At 38.3% G+C, this 15,049-nt stretch overlaps 1 protein-coding gene across 3 annotated transcripts in view; it reads left to right on the forward strand.

Annotated features, from left to right (window-relative positions):
* hecw2b (HECT, C2 and WW domain containing E3 ubiquitin protein ligase 2b) overlaps positions 1-14,006 on the forward strand; it is a 35,679-nt gene extending 21,673 nt beyond the window's left edge. Inside the window, exons 7-31 of one of the 3 annotated variants that reach the window (XM_087791591.1) lie at positions 57-199; positions 311-411; positions 491-1,221; positions 1,291-1,426; positions 2,205-2,330; positions 2,409-2,510; positions 4,098-4,248; positions 4,310-4,413; positions 4,478-4,602; positions 5,714-5,899; positions 5,975-6,127; positions 6,195-6,297; positions 7,041-7,137; positions 7,302-7,385; positions 7,472-7,581; positions 8,437-8,557; positions 8,628-8,741; positions 8,821-8,973; positions 9,038-9,136; positions 9,215-9,344; positions 10,333-10,479; positions 10,545-10,659; positions 10,821-10,906; positions 10,991-11,103; positions 12,084-14,006. In XM_087791591.1, coding sequence (XP_087647717.1) covers positions 57-199; positions 311-411; positions 491-1,221; positions 1,291-1,426; positions 2,205-2,330; positions 2,409-2,510; positions 4,098-4,248; positions 4,310-4,413; positions 4,478-4,602; positions 5,714-5,899; positions 5,975-6,127; positions 6,195-6,297; positions 7,041-7,137; positions 7,302-7,385; positions 7,472-7,581; positions 8,437-8,557; positions 8,628-8,741; positions 8,821-8,973; positions 9,038-9,136; positions 9,215-9,344; positions 10,333-10,479; positions 10,545-10,659; positions 10,821-10,906; positions 10,991-11,103; positions 12,084-12,195 — 3,642 coding nt within the window. In that variant the 3' untranslated portion in view covers positions 12,196-14,006. The remainder of the gene's footprint in view (positions 1-56; positions 200-310; positions 412-490; positions 1,222-1,290; positions 1,427-2,204; positions 2,331-2,408; positions 2,511-4,097; positions 4,249-4,309; positions 4,414-4,477; positions 4,603-5,713; positions 5,900-5,974; positions 6,128-6,194; positions 6,298-7,040; positions 7,138-7,301; positions 7,386-7,471; positions 7,582-8,436; positions 8,558-8,627; positions 8,742-8,820; positions 8,974-9,037; positions 9,137-9,214; positions 9,345-10,332; positions 10,480-10,544; positions 10,660-10,820; positions 10,907-10,990; positions 11,104-12,083) is intronic. The other 2 variants (XM_087791594.1, XM_087791593.1) reach the window with 2 other exon arrangements.
* The last annotated feature ends 1,043 nt before the right edge of the window (positions 14,007-15,049 follow it).

The following is a 15,049-nucleotide window of genomic DNA, read 5'->3' on the forward strand; positions in this document are numbered from 1 at the left end:
CACTCTTTTTTTGACATTTAAGATAATCAAATAATCTCCAAATCTTTCCTCCATAGAAATACACCTTCGTTGCTCTCATGAGTGACGTCCTGGAGATTGAAGTGAAAGACAAGTTTGCCAAGAGCCGACCAATCATCAAGCGCTTTCTGGGTCAGCTGATCATCCCGTTACAGAGACTCCTGGAAGGACCAACAGCGGAGTAAGTCACTGAAATCCAGCAAATACAATCACAAATCCTACATCTGAAAAGAAAAGTTTGAAAGTGACAATTGTTATCTTGCACTTTTGTCTCATATTTTTAACACAACAGCCAGCAGCCAATCAGCTACAGTCTGTGTCGCCGACTTCCTACGGATCATGTCAGTGGGCAGCTCTTCTTCAGAGTGGACATCACTTCCACTGGACATGAAGGTGAAACTGCGTTTTTTACCTCAAAATACAAGAGAAATCACTTACATGTGTTTTTTTCCTGACTCTGTCATTTTAAAAGATGCTGTGGGAATCATCGGAGGCGCAATAAACATGGATCCAGGAAGCCCCTCTGACGACGAAGACCTCCCGCACCCCTCTTCATCCACCAGGATGCTGTACGGGGCCTCGCCGAGTATTTCAGACGAGGGCCCGCAGATGGTGAACGGAGCTTGCGGCTACAGCGACTCGGTGTGGCGAGATTCCTCCGGGCCCGAAGATGTTTTCCCGCCTCTGATTCCGCACACGCACAGACAGGTGTCACTCAACGACTACCTGGACACCCTTGAATCCCCCCGGAGTCCCGGCGACAGACCCCCGGTGGGGCCGCTCCCCAAACTGCGCTCCAGTTTCCCGACGGACACGAGACTCAACGCCATGCTGCACATCGACTCCGACGAGGACGAGGAGACGCCGGGACCGTCGCAGGAGGGGAAGAGCTCGGGCGCCGCGGGATCCGAACCGGCAGCCGCTCTTGAGCAACAGCAAGAGAGAGGGGCCGTTGGAGGGACGACCGGAGCCGGCGTGACAACGGAAGCTTCTGCAGGGTCCGAGGCGGAGGCTGCTGTGTCTGACGTGGAAGTCCAGGCCGGAGGATCTTCTGGTGGTGAACACCTGGAAGCATCTGGAGGGACTGACGTGGAGGAGCCGCTGCAGACTGTGGAGTCCGTTCGGGAGCAGAACCGAACCAGCGTCATTCACGGTGGCATCTGCAACTCCTCGCTAAGCAACTGTCCGCTCTCACCCATACCGGTGAGGGTTCACAGGCTAGATGTTTCTGAAAGTAATGTTCTGATCACCACACATCTGCTTTTACTTCAGGAGGTGGAGACCAGAAAAGAAGTGGCTCCAAAGGCAGAAGAAGAAGGTGTGGAGTCGTCGAGCAGCGAGGCAAACGGGCCTGTGGCGGGAGGATCCTCAGGGGGTTCCAACATGGCCGACATAGGAGCTACTGAAGGTATTGGGATTTAAACAGGCAACCATTGAAATCACCAGGATTGAAAAAATTAAAAACTTTATTTTTGTTATTTGGTTTGTTTTCTTTTTATAAACGTTTAGATTGAGATTGTGATGAATTATACAAAGTTAGTCATGGTCATGTTGATATTATTTCTATAGAGCTTTACAGTGTCTTTAAAAGAAAAAAAGTGTTACAGTCATGAAATTGTACAGCAAGCAATGAAGCCATGTCTTTAAAGGAACATGAAGAGTGTGTATAGAGTTGAGAAATGTCTTTGTGTTTTCAATTAAAATTAGAATAAAATATGATTTTTTTTTTAATGTTAAAACAATCTTTAAAAATAATTAAAAATAAACTAAAAATATTTGTCATTATAATTTTGAATGTTACATTAAAAAAAAAACTGTTTAGACTCAAGGTTGACTGGGAAATTTCATGAATCTCTTTCAATATATATACATTTTTTCGATAGTGGTTTTGTTTTTAACATCTCACTATTTCAAAAGCAGATTTTGAAGTTTATTTGCCCAATCATTGTATCTTGGCTCTAGTTATTAACCTGTAAGTAATTTAAGAAAATCATGTTTTATTTATTTGTATTTTTAATATAAAAACTCAAGGTATATAATTGTATTCATATTTTTTACCTTATTTGATTTACAAATAAAAAAAGACAGATTTATAATTTCAGGTACAAACACTGACAAGTGATATATTATATTCTTCTATTTATTTTATTTTTTGAGTAAGAGTTAAAACTTGTCCTTGTGTCCAGGTGCGACGGGTGGAAGTGTGGAGCGACCCGGGGAGCAGGAGGACGAGGGGCAGCTGGAGGTGTGGAGAAGGCGGTCTGAAAGTGGAGCCCAGAACCAGGAGACCAGTTCTGCAGAAAGAGAAGAAGGTGAGTCTATATATATATAAGACGTTAAAGGATATAAATGGATTCTCCTCGTAGCAACATTTCTGTGTCGGTCTGTAGGTGCAACAGCTGCAGTCAACGGCCACCAGTCTGTTCGCAACCTGCCGTCTGTCCGGCACGACATCAGTCGCTACCAGAGGGTGGACGAGCCCCTCCCCCCAAGTAAGAGCGTGCAGTGGAAATAGAAGCTGGTAGAAAGAGTGCTCTGTTTTAATGTGTACATTTTTATTTATTTAAAATGTGTAAATACCATTTCTTATGATACAGTGGTCACTCGTTTATCGCCGGGCACACGTTCTAAAAATAACCCGCAATAGATGAAATCCACGAAATAATGAGCTTTATTTTTTACAATTATTATACATGTTTAAGGCTGTAAAACCCCTAACTACACACTTTTATACATATTCTCAAAGTTCAAACTTTCGCGGATTAAAAAAAACAAGTACAATATTAGTTAATAAAACCATAGATCAAAACCTGTTTTCAAGCCCAAACATTTTTAGCAAATTTAATTTTAATAATCAATCTACGAGGTTTGACCCAAAAGATTATTAATTATTACCAGTAACTCACGCGTATATCACAGTTCCTCTGATGGTGCCTCTTTGTCCTGGCGCAGCTCCGCTGTAACCTCTTTTTCCTCTGAAGGCCTCGTGCAGATGTTTTTTTTCCAAGTGCAGAAGTGATTGGTAGTTTTTATGTAAATCTGGCTTGCTGAACGCATTTTGTACTCAATTCGATTATCAGGACACAGAACACAATGTGTGTTCAAACATGCAAAGTTACACACAAAAATATCTGCCAGGCTGCCATAGCTAAACCGCGTTATAGCGAAGGACCACTGTATATCAAATTTAATTTAATTTGTATGGATAAACATTTTAACTTAATTTTTTTGGTTATTTTTACACCGCATAAAGTTTTTTGATTTCTCTTCTGAAATTCCACCTGACCTAAATAAGCTACTCACTAATAAAACTCATTTTATAATTCCTATAGTACCTTAATTTCAACGGTGAAAGTCTTGACCTGTCAGACAGTTGTTTTTCTTAATTTATTTAATATATTTATTGATCATCTTGTCAGGAATACAGTTAACAGTTTTATTTCCCTACAAACCAAAAATAGCAAAAAGGTAACTATGATAGTAATAATATTGGTAACAAATACAGTACTACAAGATTACAAAAAGACCAAAAAACTATAAACATTACAAATGAAAAATCAAAATAATTGAGTGTACATATGCAGATTTACCACAGACTTTTAGATATATAGTTATTTCATATATTATTATTATAGCTTCACAGAGTCACAGTCTATATGTTGCACAGTCCAAAAAGGGAAGACACATCTTATCTAAGTGATGTCTCCATATATTACTGTAAGGACAAGGGTTTTTCCAGTTTAATAAATAAGATTTCAAGAGAGAATAAAAGTAAATGTTGATGCCCTTTATTTCACTCCTGTTGTTTGAATCTAACACATTATTTGGGTATAGTTTAGCTAATCTTACTTAAGAAAAATAATGACAATGTATGTTTTTCTATTGTATTAGAAACATTTCTATGGAATGGAATGGTTTCATCTTACAGTTTTAAACAGATTGAATTGACCGTGTTTTAATAATTTAAAGTAATAATCTCCATTAACCCTCCAAGAAACATCAACGAGAATATACTGGACAGCAGCTGTATTCTCGTCTACTTACTCCCCACGGCACTAACCACCACGTCTCTACCCCAGACTGGGAGGCTCGTATCGACAGCCACGGGCGAATCTTTTATGTGGATCATGTGAACAGAACCACGACATGGCAGCGGCCCACCGCTCCACCGGCCCCACAGACCCTGCAGAGATCCAATTCCATACAGCAGATGGAGCAGCTGAACCGAAGGTATTTTACACGCTTGGACGACACAAAGAGGGGTTTTTTTTTAAATCCATGGTTTCCTCAGATATCAGAGCATAAGAAGGACCATAACCAACGACAACAGGCCAGAGGCGGTCCCGGCCGGGGAGTTGCCCGCGGATGAGACTGATCTGCCACCGTCCTCGTCAGGTAGCCTTGAGTCACCTCTCGGCTCTTAGCAGATCGGACCATTCATTCAACTGTTTCGTCTCAGAGCTGCGACGGGATAGCACCGTGACCCCGGCCAGCTCCAGGTCTCGACTCACCCTGTTGCTGCAGTCGCCCAGCGCCCGGTTCCTCACCAGCCCGGACTTCTTCACTGTGCTTCACTCCAACCCTGTACGGATTCCTTTTCCTTTCTCTAGTCCGCCAAACATCTGTCTATTTCTACCTCGCACACGATCTTCTTCTACACCGCTTTAAAAGAATATTCATACTCGCCATAATGACCAGGATGTCGGATACATTTTAGGCACGTGTGTCAGGCTTCGTGATCACATGATGCTTCTTGCATGAACACCTGAAACAATTAGAAAATTAGATTTATTCTAGCTAAGACTGGTTATGTGAACATTTAAAATATTGTTATTACTTAATACATGAAATAGATTAATAGCAACAAATGGAGGTATATCAGTGCCCTCAGGATATTTACATTTATTTTTTCAAGCATTATTGAATTATTTTTGGAATAAATAAATAATTAATTCAATAGTTTCCATACTGAAAGGTTGAATTGTTTTTTTTAGTTAATTATTGTATTAAGTATATGGTATTTTGAAATTGTTTAATTACTTTTTCATTAATTATTAAATTTAAAAAAAAGATTTTTTTTCCCAAAAATAATTATTTGTTTTTACAGTTTTAGTCTGATAATCAATCAAAAAAATCATAAATTCAAAAATGTATTCTTTTAAAGGCTATGAATAATAAAATATTTAATAACAATACTCGAAAATATGTTTGAATTATTGGAATTAGAATATCAATTACACAACCCTTTTGAAAATATTAATATTTATTTTTAGAAATTATTTAAAAAACATTCAAAAAGTTATTTAACCTTTCAATATAAAAATTATTGAATACAATTATTCATTAAACCAACAAATTCAACCTTCAATATATAATGTATTGAATTCAATTCTTAAAAATTAAACAAAAACATCAAAATCTGAATAAAAAGTTTAAACATTTGAAATTGTAAGTTCAACTTGATTTGTGTTATTTCACATTTATTGTGTATTAAGTATTAATGTCATGGGTATTTCAACTTTTTATTCAGCTTTATTGATTTTAAAAAAATATCAGAATTATTGACAAAATTCAAATGACCTGTAACTATTGTTTATCACTTTCTCTGGCTGAAGTCGGCTAATGAACCTCTTTTCTCTGTGGTGGCTGTTCCCTCTCTCTCACGTCTTCCCCCCTGACACGTGTGTTTCTTCAGAGTGCCTACCGCATGTTCACCACAAACACGTGTCTGAAACATATGATAAGCAAAGTCCGAAGAGACGCTCACCACTTCGAGCGCTACCAGCACAACCGGGACCTGGTGGCCTTCCTCAACATGTTCGCCAACAAACAGCTGGAGCTGCCAAGAGGATGGGAGATGAAACACGACCACACGGGCAAGGTTGGGAGACCCGACCCGCTCCTCTCAGACCCTTTTTAAATACCTTCGTAATTGTATTTATTTCTTATTCCGCAGCCTTTCTTTGTCGACCACAACTGCCGAGCCACAACGTTCATCGACCCCCGGCTGCCTCTCCAGACCGCCAGACCCCCGAGCCTCCTGGCACACCGGCAACACCTGACCCGCCAGCGGAGCCGCAGTGCTGGCGAGGTCAGTCCACGTAGACTTGTGGGTCGCTTTTCTCACATAAACACCATATTTAAACTGATCTTAACTCTCTTATTCTCACTCGTAGGCTAGTGAAGACTCTCGTCATGGAGGTCCTCCCGTCTTACCACGCCCGTCGAGTACCTTCACCTCCTCCAGCAGAGGGCAGCCTCAAGACATTGTACCTGTTGGTCAGTAAAACAAATTAATCTATGGAAGTAGCTCAGTGCCATCAGAATATTGGATTTATTATTTATTAATTGATTTGCTCTTTTTTATTATTATTTTGTTATAAGCTTTAAAAAATAGATCAGAATTTATTTTTTGAAAGGTTTATTTTTTTGTTAATAATTCAATTGAAATTATTTCAAATACTTTAAAATTAATACATTTTTATTTACATATGGGGTTTAATATTCTTATTACAATAATTGAAAAATAACATTTCGAAATTCAATTTTTTAAAATTCATAGCCTTTTAAATTCAATATAAAATGTTGATATAATTATGCCATGACAGAATTCCAAATGTGTATCAAACCACTTGATCATCTGCAAGACACATGATTGGCCAAAAGTGTGATCATGTCACGGCATAGAAACACACACATGAAGAAGTTAATAATTGGATTAGAATATCAAACTCTATGTGTAAATTTCATTTTGAAAGCATTTTAATTGTGTAATTCCACTATTAAAAAATACAAATCCGACTTTGGTATATAGGAATTATTGTGATCAATTATTAACACGAATACAATGAAATTCTTAGAAAAAATATTTTAATTAAAAATATTCAAAGTTGAAAGTTTGAAATAGTAAATCCAACCTTTCAAAATTCTGCCGGCACTGATAAACTTCCATATACAGGCCAACTTTCTAAACGTTTTGTCAAACTGGTGACTAATCAATCACGTCTTCTCCTTTATTTTAGCGTACAATGACAAGATTGTGTCGTTCCTACGACAACCGAACGTGTTTGAGATCCTGCAAGAGAGACAACCCGACATCAACCGCAACCATTCACTCAGGTACAGAAGCACTCTTTTGCTGGGAAGAAATAAAAAGATCTTCACAGATTTTAAACGTTTTCAGAAGGTAACCTTTGGAATAAACGACCACTTTAAACCTTTAGTGTTAAGATAAAACTTCTCTTTATGTGGAGATGAGAACGGCTTTTTTCATACGTCGACAGGGAGAAGGTGCAGCTGATCCGCACAGATGGAGTCTCAGGTTTGGCAAGGCTGTCGGGAGACGCCGACCTCGTCATACTGCTAAGGTGACAATAATCTATTTTTGAACGTCACGACTCACTCGTTGCCCCCGTTTTAGTTCTGGCCTTACCTTCCTTTCAAATGTCTGCAGTTTATTCGAAGAGGAGGTGATGTCCTACGTGCCTCCTCATGCCTTACTTCACCCCAGCTACTGTCAGTCACCTCGGGGGTCTCCGGTCTCTTCGCCACAGAACTCGCCAGGTGGGACCTTAAAAACAAACCTGGGGTCGGGGGTCATGTGGCCCTTTGACTGTATTTACGAGGCGATCATGGGGTGAAATGTTGAAATGCATAGAACAAGAAGTTGTATTTGTTTTACTTTATGTGAGTATTTATTTTTCATCACAATAATAAGCCTCTAAAGAAATAAATATTTAGAAAATAAACATGGATTTTATCTTTTTTTTTTTAAATTGTTTTCTAATGGATAACAAACGTAAATTGTAACTTATTTAGCTTGTATATAAAATGTCATGGCATGAAGCCTTTAAAAAAAAGAAACATTGAATAGAATAGAATAGAAAATGTTTATTCATCCCCAGAGGGGAAACACACTTTTACAACAGCAGCACAATTGAAAATAAAGTGCAAGGAAAAAAAGAAATAATAAAAGAGATAATAAAATAAAATAAAACGATCTTAAAAATATACAAATTATTTACAATATTAGAAAATTAACACTATTAACAAAATAAAATAGAATAAAATAAAATAAAATAAAATAAAATAAAATAAAATAAAATAAAATAAAAACAAAAAATAAAAACACACAAGAAGAAAAACACACTACGGATTAACATCAGGATATTTAAAGTAGAGAGTTAAATATCCTGACACCAGTTGGGATGAAGGACCTTCTACAACGCTCCGTGCTACACTGGGGGTGCCTGAGCCTGCCACTGAAGGAGCTGGAGGAAATTGTTATTTCTTTCTGTTGGCTTGACGGCCCCTCTCTAAAAGTCACTTAATATAACGTGTAAATGACAACATGAAGAAAAATGGTTAAAAACCTAAGCTCATTTATTTCCTCTTTCGTCTTCTCTCTGTTGCCTCCAGGCACTCAGAGAGCAAACGCGAGGGCTCCGGCTCCGTACAAGAGAGACTTTGAGGCCAAACTACGCAACTTCTACCGGAAGCTGGAAACCAAAGGCTATGGTCAGGGACCAGGGAAGCTAAAGTAAGTACTGTCCGCAACTCATTATCAACTTGTATCAACTGACCTTTGACCCCCGTCTGCGCTTGTTCAGATTGATTATCCGTCGAGACCATCTGCTGGAAGACGCCTTCAACCAGATCATGTGTTACTCTCGTAAAGACCTGCAGCGGAGCAAGTTGTACGTGAGCTTCGTGGGCGAGGAAGGGTGAGAATAAATCCGTGTTTAAAAACTTCTCGTCTATAAAGTGTGTTTTCCCTGAGGTCACGACTCGTTGTTGTTGCAGGCTGGACTACAGCGGACCGTCCAGGGAATTCTTTTTCCTGGTCTCCAGGGAGTTGTTCAACCCTTATTATGGTCTGTTTGAGTACTCGGCCAACGACACGTACACAGTCCAGATCAGCCCCATGTCTGCCTTTGTCGACAATCACCATGAATGGTGAGCTTCTCTTATCTGTCAGATAATTATTTCTTGCTCCTTCCATGTGAATGTTTCCATCCAGGTTTCGGTTCAGTGGTCGCATTCTAGGTCTGGCTCTCATTCACCAATACTTGCTGGACGCCTTCTTCACCAGACCTTTCTATAAAGGTCTACTTCGTATGTAAGGATGACCCCTTTCCATCGGACGATAGTTGGATCAACATCAATTCTAATCATAGTTCGTATGTGGCCACTTTAGTCCCTGTGACCTCAGCGACCTGGAGTACCTGGACGAGGAGTTCCATCAGTCGCTTCAGTGGATGAAGGATAACGACATCGAGGACATGCTGGACCTCACCTTCACTGTCAATGAAGAAGTCTTTGGTCAGGTGAGGAGAGATTCTTGCCTACATCTCTTGTACTTTTCTTCTAAAACCTTTAATTTGTCTTTTAAGTCCTTGTCGATATAAATTAGTGTTTTTGGCTTCCCTTGGTGTGAAACAGCTTTGTCTGAAACTGTCAACATGCACATTTGTTTACAAAACAAAGGAAAAGCTCTTGCTGAGTCAGTTTCTTGGAAACTCACAGAGTCTCAGGGTGAAAATGAATCCTGTCATTACAGAAAATCAAACAAGATAAAAATAATGCCAAAACAAGCGTTGTAACGCTTTATAAAGTAGTGTACAGTAACTACTTAGGGCTGGACTTTGTCAAAAACTGTAATGCATTTATCATTAACTACCTGTGTAACGTGTAATAGCTCATTATCACATGTGCATAACTCAGGACACAAACAACATGCTCCTCCGACTACATTACCTACATTTTTAACATTGGAAATGCTTATGTTGGTAGCAGTTCGCTTTATAGGACAGCAGGGGGCAGTAATGTCCCGGAGCTTTTTCTTCCCTACCTCCACTCAAAACCTTTAATTTTTCCATCCATTGTGTACTGTTGGATTGCAATAAAGTTTTATATTTCTTAAAGTTAGTTTGAAGTTTTAAAAATAATACACATCAAATAGATTTCAATTGAAGTAAACAAAACAGTGAAGTATTTATTGACAACATTTTTTCAAAATGAAGAATTAACATGGATTTCATTCGTAGTTGTTACTTATCTGCAGCTGAGAATTACTAACTGTGGTACAAATGCATTGTAATTTAGGACCTCGACACATCTCTGCTGAGGCTCGCTGCAGCTCACAGGGGGTGAAAGTAGAGCACAGTCTGTCCAGAAAGTCCAGCTCGGAGCAGAATCTGAGAAATTCCTGAGTTCGATGAGTTACTGTAGTGCAAAACAAAAATGTATACACAGCAGCAACAATAAATAATGCAACTATTTCAAGCATAAACCAAAAAGAACGTGTTGCAACAGATCACAGAAAGAGAGCTGAAGCCCGGCGGAGCCAACATCCCAGTCTCGGAGAAGAACAAAAAGGAATATATCGAGAGCATGGTGAAGTGGAGGATAGAGAGGGGTGTGGTCCAGCAGACCGAGAGCCTGGTCCGAGGATTCTACGAGGTAAAAGTCAAACTAATAAAATGAACTTCAGAACCGAGCTCTACATCTGTGCGCACTTGTTTAAGGTGGTGGACGCTCGGCTGGTGTCGGTGTTTGATGCACGAGAGCTGGAGCTCGTGATCGCGGGTACGGCAGAGATCGACTTGTCAGACTGGAGGAACAACACGGAGTACAGAGGAGGTAACACACCTGTTGTGAACTCATGCTTTTATTTGCTCACCTTTATTTGTTTCTTGTTGAATATTTTAATGATATAATTGATATAAATATATATATTATTGATGTTTATTTATTTTTGGCAAACTCATTATGTGAAAGTCCTGCCTTTTTATCTGCTTCAGGTTACCACGACAACCACATTGTTATCCGATGGTTCTGGGCAGCCGTCGAGAGGTTCAACAATGAACAGAGACTTCGGCTCTTGCAGGTAAAATGCTTCGTGGCTGCCGCCCCCATAACCCACTCTTGGATAAGATGGATGATTCCTAAACACTCTTGACTGTCATTCCAGTTTGTCACCGGGACCTCCAGTATTCCTTACGAAGGGTTTGCGTCTCTGCGAGGCAGCAATGGACCCCGAAGGTTTTGTGTGGAGAAATGGGGGAAAACCACGTCCCTGCCACGGTAACTTTCAGTTGTGACTTCTGATTATGTTAAAGGAACAAAATTACCTTAATTTATAGATTATAACCTGGTTATTTGTTCACCTGCCTCCGGGATGAGAAAGAGAAATGTGCTAAGGAAGACGATAGTTTTTTAATGTACATTCTTCATCATGGAACTTAGGTTGCAAGTTTTAGGTTGAAGGTTATTAAGCTGTCTGCCACAGAAGGAAATAGAGATCCTGATCATAAACTCGGCAACAATTAAATTTAAAAGAACTTTACTATATGCTAAAAGACAGAAAAAGCTGAAAGCCGTTTTTTCTTGCTGTTTTACTGCTGTGTTACAGGTATTGTTAGGAAAACGGTTGTATTTAATTAATAAGAAATAAATATTTACATGGTGTTGCAGGTTAAATTAAGGTGCACTCTATTGTCCGAAGATTACGGTAATTAATTCCCAGTGATTATTTCTACCTAAATATTACATCTAAATAAATAGATAATAGGTAGAAAATAATTATAGATATTGTTAAAATATTGAAAATAGGTCAAATACATACAATAACAAAAAGGAACTCAGTTTCTGCAGACGTCTGCCAAGTCTTAAATATTCACCCCTATTTATTATTTTTACTATTTATTTATTATTGCACTCAATGTATCAATATTTTTAACGTTGGAAACGCTAATGTTGGTAGCAGTTCGCTTTATGGGACAGCAGGGGGCAGTAATGTCCCGGAACAAACTAATACAAGACAGTGCAACTGAAGAATGAAGTGAGCTTGAGTTGGAGCTTCCTCTCCAAAGAGAGTGACAAATCCTTCAAAATATGTGTGGATCCAGATGGAACAACAGAGGACTAGTGAACGCACAAAAATTAAAGGATGAATTGAGTTGTTTCATTCATGGTAACACTGCACATTGTCCTTATAAAATAAACTGAACCGAACTAGAACTGACCAATGATCTTTGCAACAAATCTGTTCTTTTCTCTTCCAGAGCACACACCTGTTTCAACCGGCTGGATCTGCCTCCTTACCCGTCCTTCTCTGTGCTGTACGAGAAGATGCTAACAGCTGTTGAGGAGACCAGCACTTTCGGTCTGGAGTGATGGCAGCAACAACCCCTCAGAGTCTCTAACAAAGTGTGGTAGGAAGCTAGAGAGACGCTCACATATGCTGGAAGATTCTTTGCACCTGTACGACACCGTCTTAGTGACTAACCTGTGCAATAGGATGAATGAAGAAACAACCAAACTGAAGCGCTTTGACACATTGAAGAGTAAATTGAACACTGCCTTCGTCACAAGAACTGAGTCAATCAGCCTTTAAAAAGAATATCATATTTGATGGACCTGAGAAGATTTCCAGAACCATCACGGTGAACATCCTTTTGCAGACCGTCGTGAGGTAACTTTTGCTAACGTTTGTGGGATTTTTCCAGCTGATATTTGTGAGTCTACACAACTGCTTTGGTATCGTTGCTATAGGTATTTAACAACAACAAATGTTTTTCTATCCAAACGGAGAAGATGTGATTTGAATGTATCGAAATTTCTGATGTTCAGGACGGTATTTTGATATAAGTGGGATCTGGAGATGTTTTTAAGAAAATCTACCAGTTGTGTTTCGACATTTGAGTGAAGTTCATGAAGTTGCTTCCACTAGTGGCAGATTTAGAGAACAACACATGTGTTATAATCAGATTTATACAGTTTAATATATTTTATTAATGAAGGTCTATGTCACATTACTTGGATAATGGATTTATGGATTTGGTTTTGAAATATGGTTACATATTTATAGTTACAGTGAATATACGTGAAGATTATCGTATCAACTATTTCAGTGCATCCTAAAATATTGGTTAGTGTTATATATATATTTTTAGTGACACAAGCTAAAGCAGGACTTCATACGTGTTACTGTTTGCACCTTTGTTTGTTGATACACTTCTTATAGGTTTAATTCACTAGCTGTCAATGTATTTAGTGAACTACATTTTTATGTTGTGTATAAGATTTAACCTTTTTTTGGGGGGGTTAATCGTGTGTCTAATGCAACATGGTTACAAGTCATGATTAGGATTATGTAGCTACTGTAATGAAGATGGTTGATGCTTGTTTAATAAGATCGACAGAGACATATTAAAAGATGGATGCTAGTACTGTGGTTCCAACAGTAGAGGGCGCACTTTGCATCAACAATTCAACCTACCTGTTTTTTTTTCGTTTCTCTAGATCTGCCACACCAGTGTTCATTTAACTTATTTAAGTTACACTTTAAGAAGAAGTGTTTAATTTGATTTAAACATGATTTAAATCGTGACACGTTTTGTCAAGCCTGTGGCACAGTTTCATAATCGCCCTTGGAGTCCGAAAATGAAGTTGCTTGTCGATTTTCGTGCTCATGGGATCCTACAGATGAATTCAGGTAGAACATAGTAATGCATGACCTTTTTCTACTGCGGACGTTGCTGATGGAGTTTGAGGAGAATCTTTTTCAGCAGCATCTTCGCTCACATTCCCCTTCTGCACGACGAATGTACTGTACTGGCCACCATAAAAAAAAAAGTCTTCTCTCAAAGTGTCATGATGCATTTACACTCTTGTAGGTATATTTTAAACAATCACCCTTTTATTGAAGGCTTATTCACGGTCATCTTTTGCACAACAGTCTAATCTTTTATCTCCATTAAATGTTTCCTTTGACTGTCACCTGACTTTCTCGTGTTATGGTCGTATTTTTATTTCTTTTTTTCCCTCATAACCGTTTCTAAACTAGCAGCACTGCCCTTGTGTCTGTCGGACGGGAATGTACCAAAGTTGCAGTCGCTTCACTCTGTACACACCACCTCACTATTGGATATGAATGTTTGCAGCACTCCATCCTGAAATAAAATGTCATCTCTATGCAAGATTTACCTGGCGATTGATTGAATTACTGTCTTGTATCTCACTGTGCTACATCATCACGTTTTAATAATTGAAACAAAACAAATCGACTTAGAAATTAAAGTCTGATGGCACATTTCCATACCAAAAATGGATTTTACAAAATCAGACTTTAACTTATACAAATGTTTTAACACATTGAACTGTAATCTGAATTGATGTATTCATTAAAGAAATAAATACAGACAAAAATAAATTGGAACTATACATTTTTCAAATTCGAAAATCAGAAGCTGTCAATAATCCGTGTTAGAAATTAAATTTTTATTGTGATTGTTATCACTCTTATTTTTACATAATTTCTTACATTTGCTCTTTTTTTTTTTACACTGAATTGTTAACACTAAATTATTTTTTTTTACATTTAATTAAAAAAAACACATTTTTTCGATGCATAAATTAATTAATTGTCCGATATTGAAAATTCAGTGTTAGAAATGTATCAAAGGTCTCGGGATGAAAAAAAAACTTCTTTAAGAAACATCTTAAGACGTTTCTATTTGTTCAGGCTTTTCCTTGAATTTCTCGAACTCCTGTGTTGTTCTCAGTATTAACTTGATCTTTAAAGTATGTACTTTTTTGAGTATTGTTTTGATTGTTTAAGCGCTTTGTGACCCTGGTCTCGAAAAGCGCTATATACATAAATATTACTTACTTACTTACTTACCTTTTGATCTTTTTTATACTGTTCGACTATGGCTTTGCAATGTGACGTCATCGTTAAGCGCCCCGATCCTCATCGACAGGAACAAGGCTACAACAGAAAAACTCAAAACACTATTACTCAACGAACGAGTGTTTTTATGATTTAAAATATAAGCACAACCATTTCATTCACATTTTATCTTTTTATCGCGATACATGTACTACCCAGTTGGTGGCAGTATTGTACCGGAATTTAAAAAAACGTTTTTTAGCTAGACACGTCAAGACATCTTTAGAAATGTTTTTTTTTTTTAAAACGACATCGGGCGTTACAGGAACAACAGAACTGTAAGTATCCTACTTATAC

This window comes from Callionymus lyra, chromosome 5 (assembly GCF_982586985.1).
Source record: "Callionymus lyra chromosome 5, fCalLyr1.hap1.1, whole genome shotgun sequence".
In the NCBI taxonomy this organism is placed as follows: Eukaryota; Metazoa; Chordata; class Actinopteri; order Syngnathiformes; family Callionymidae; genus Callionymus; species Callionymus lyra.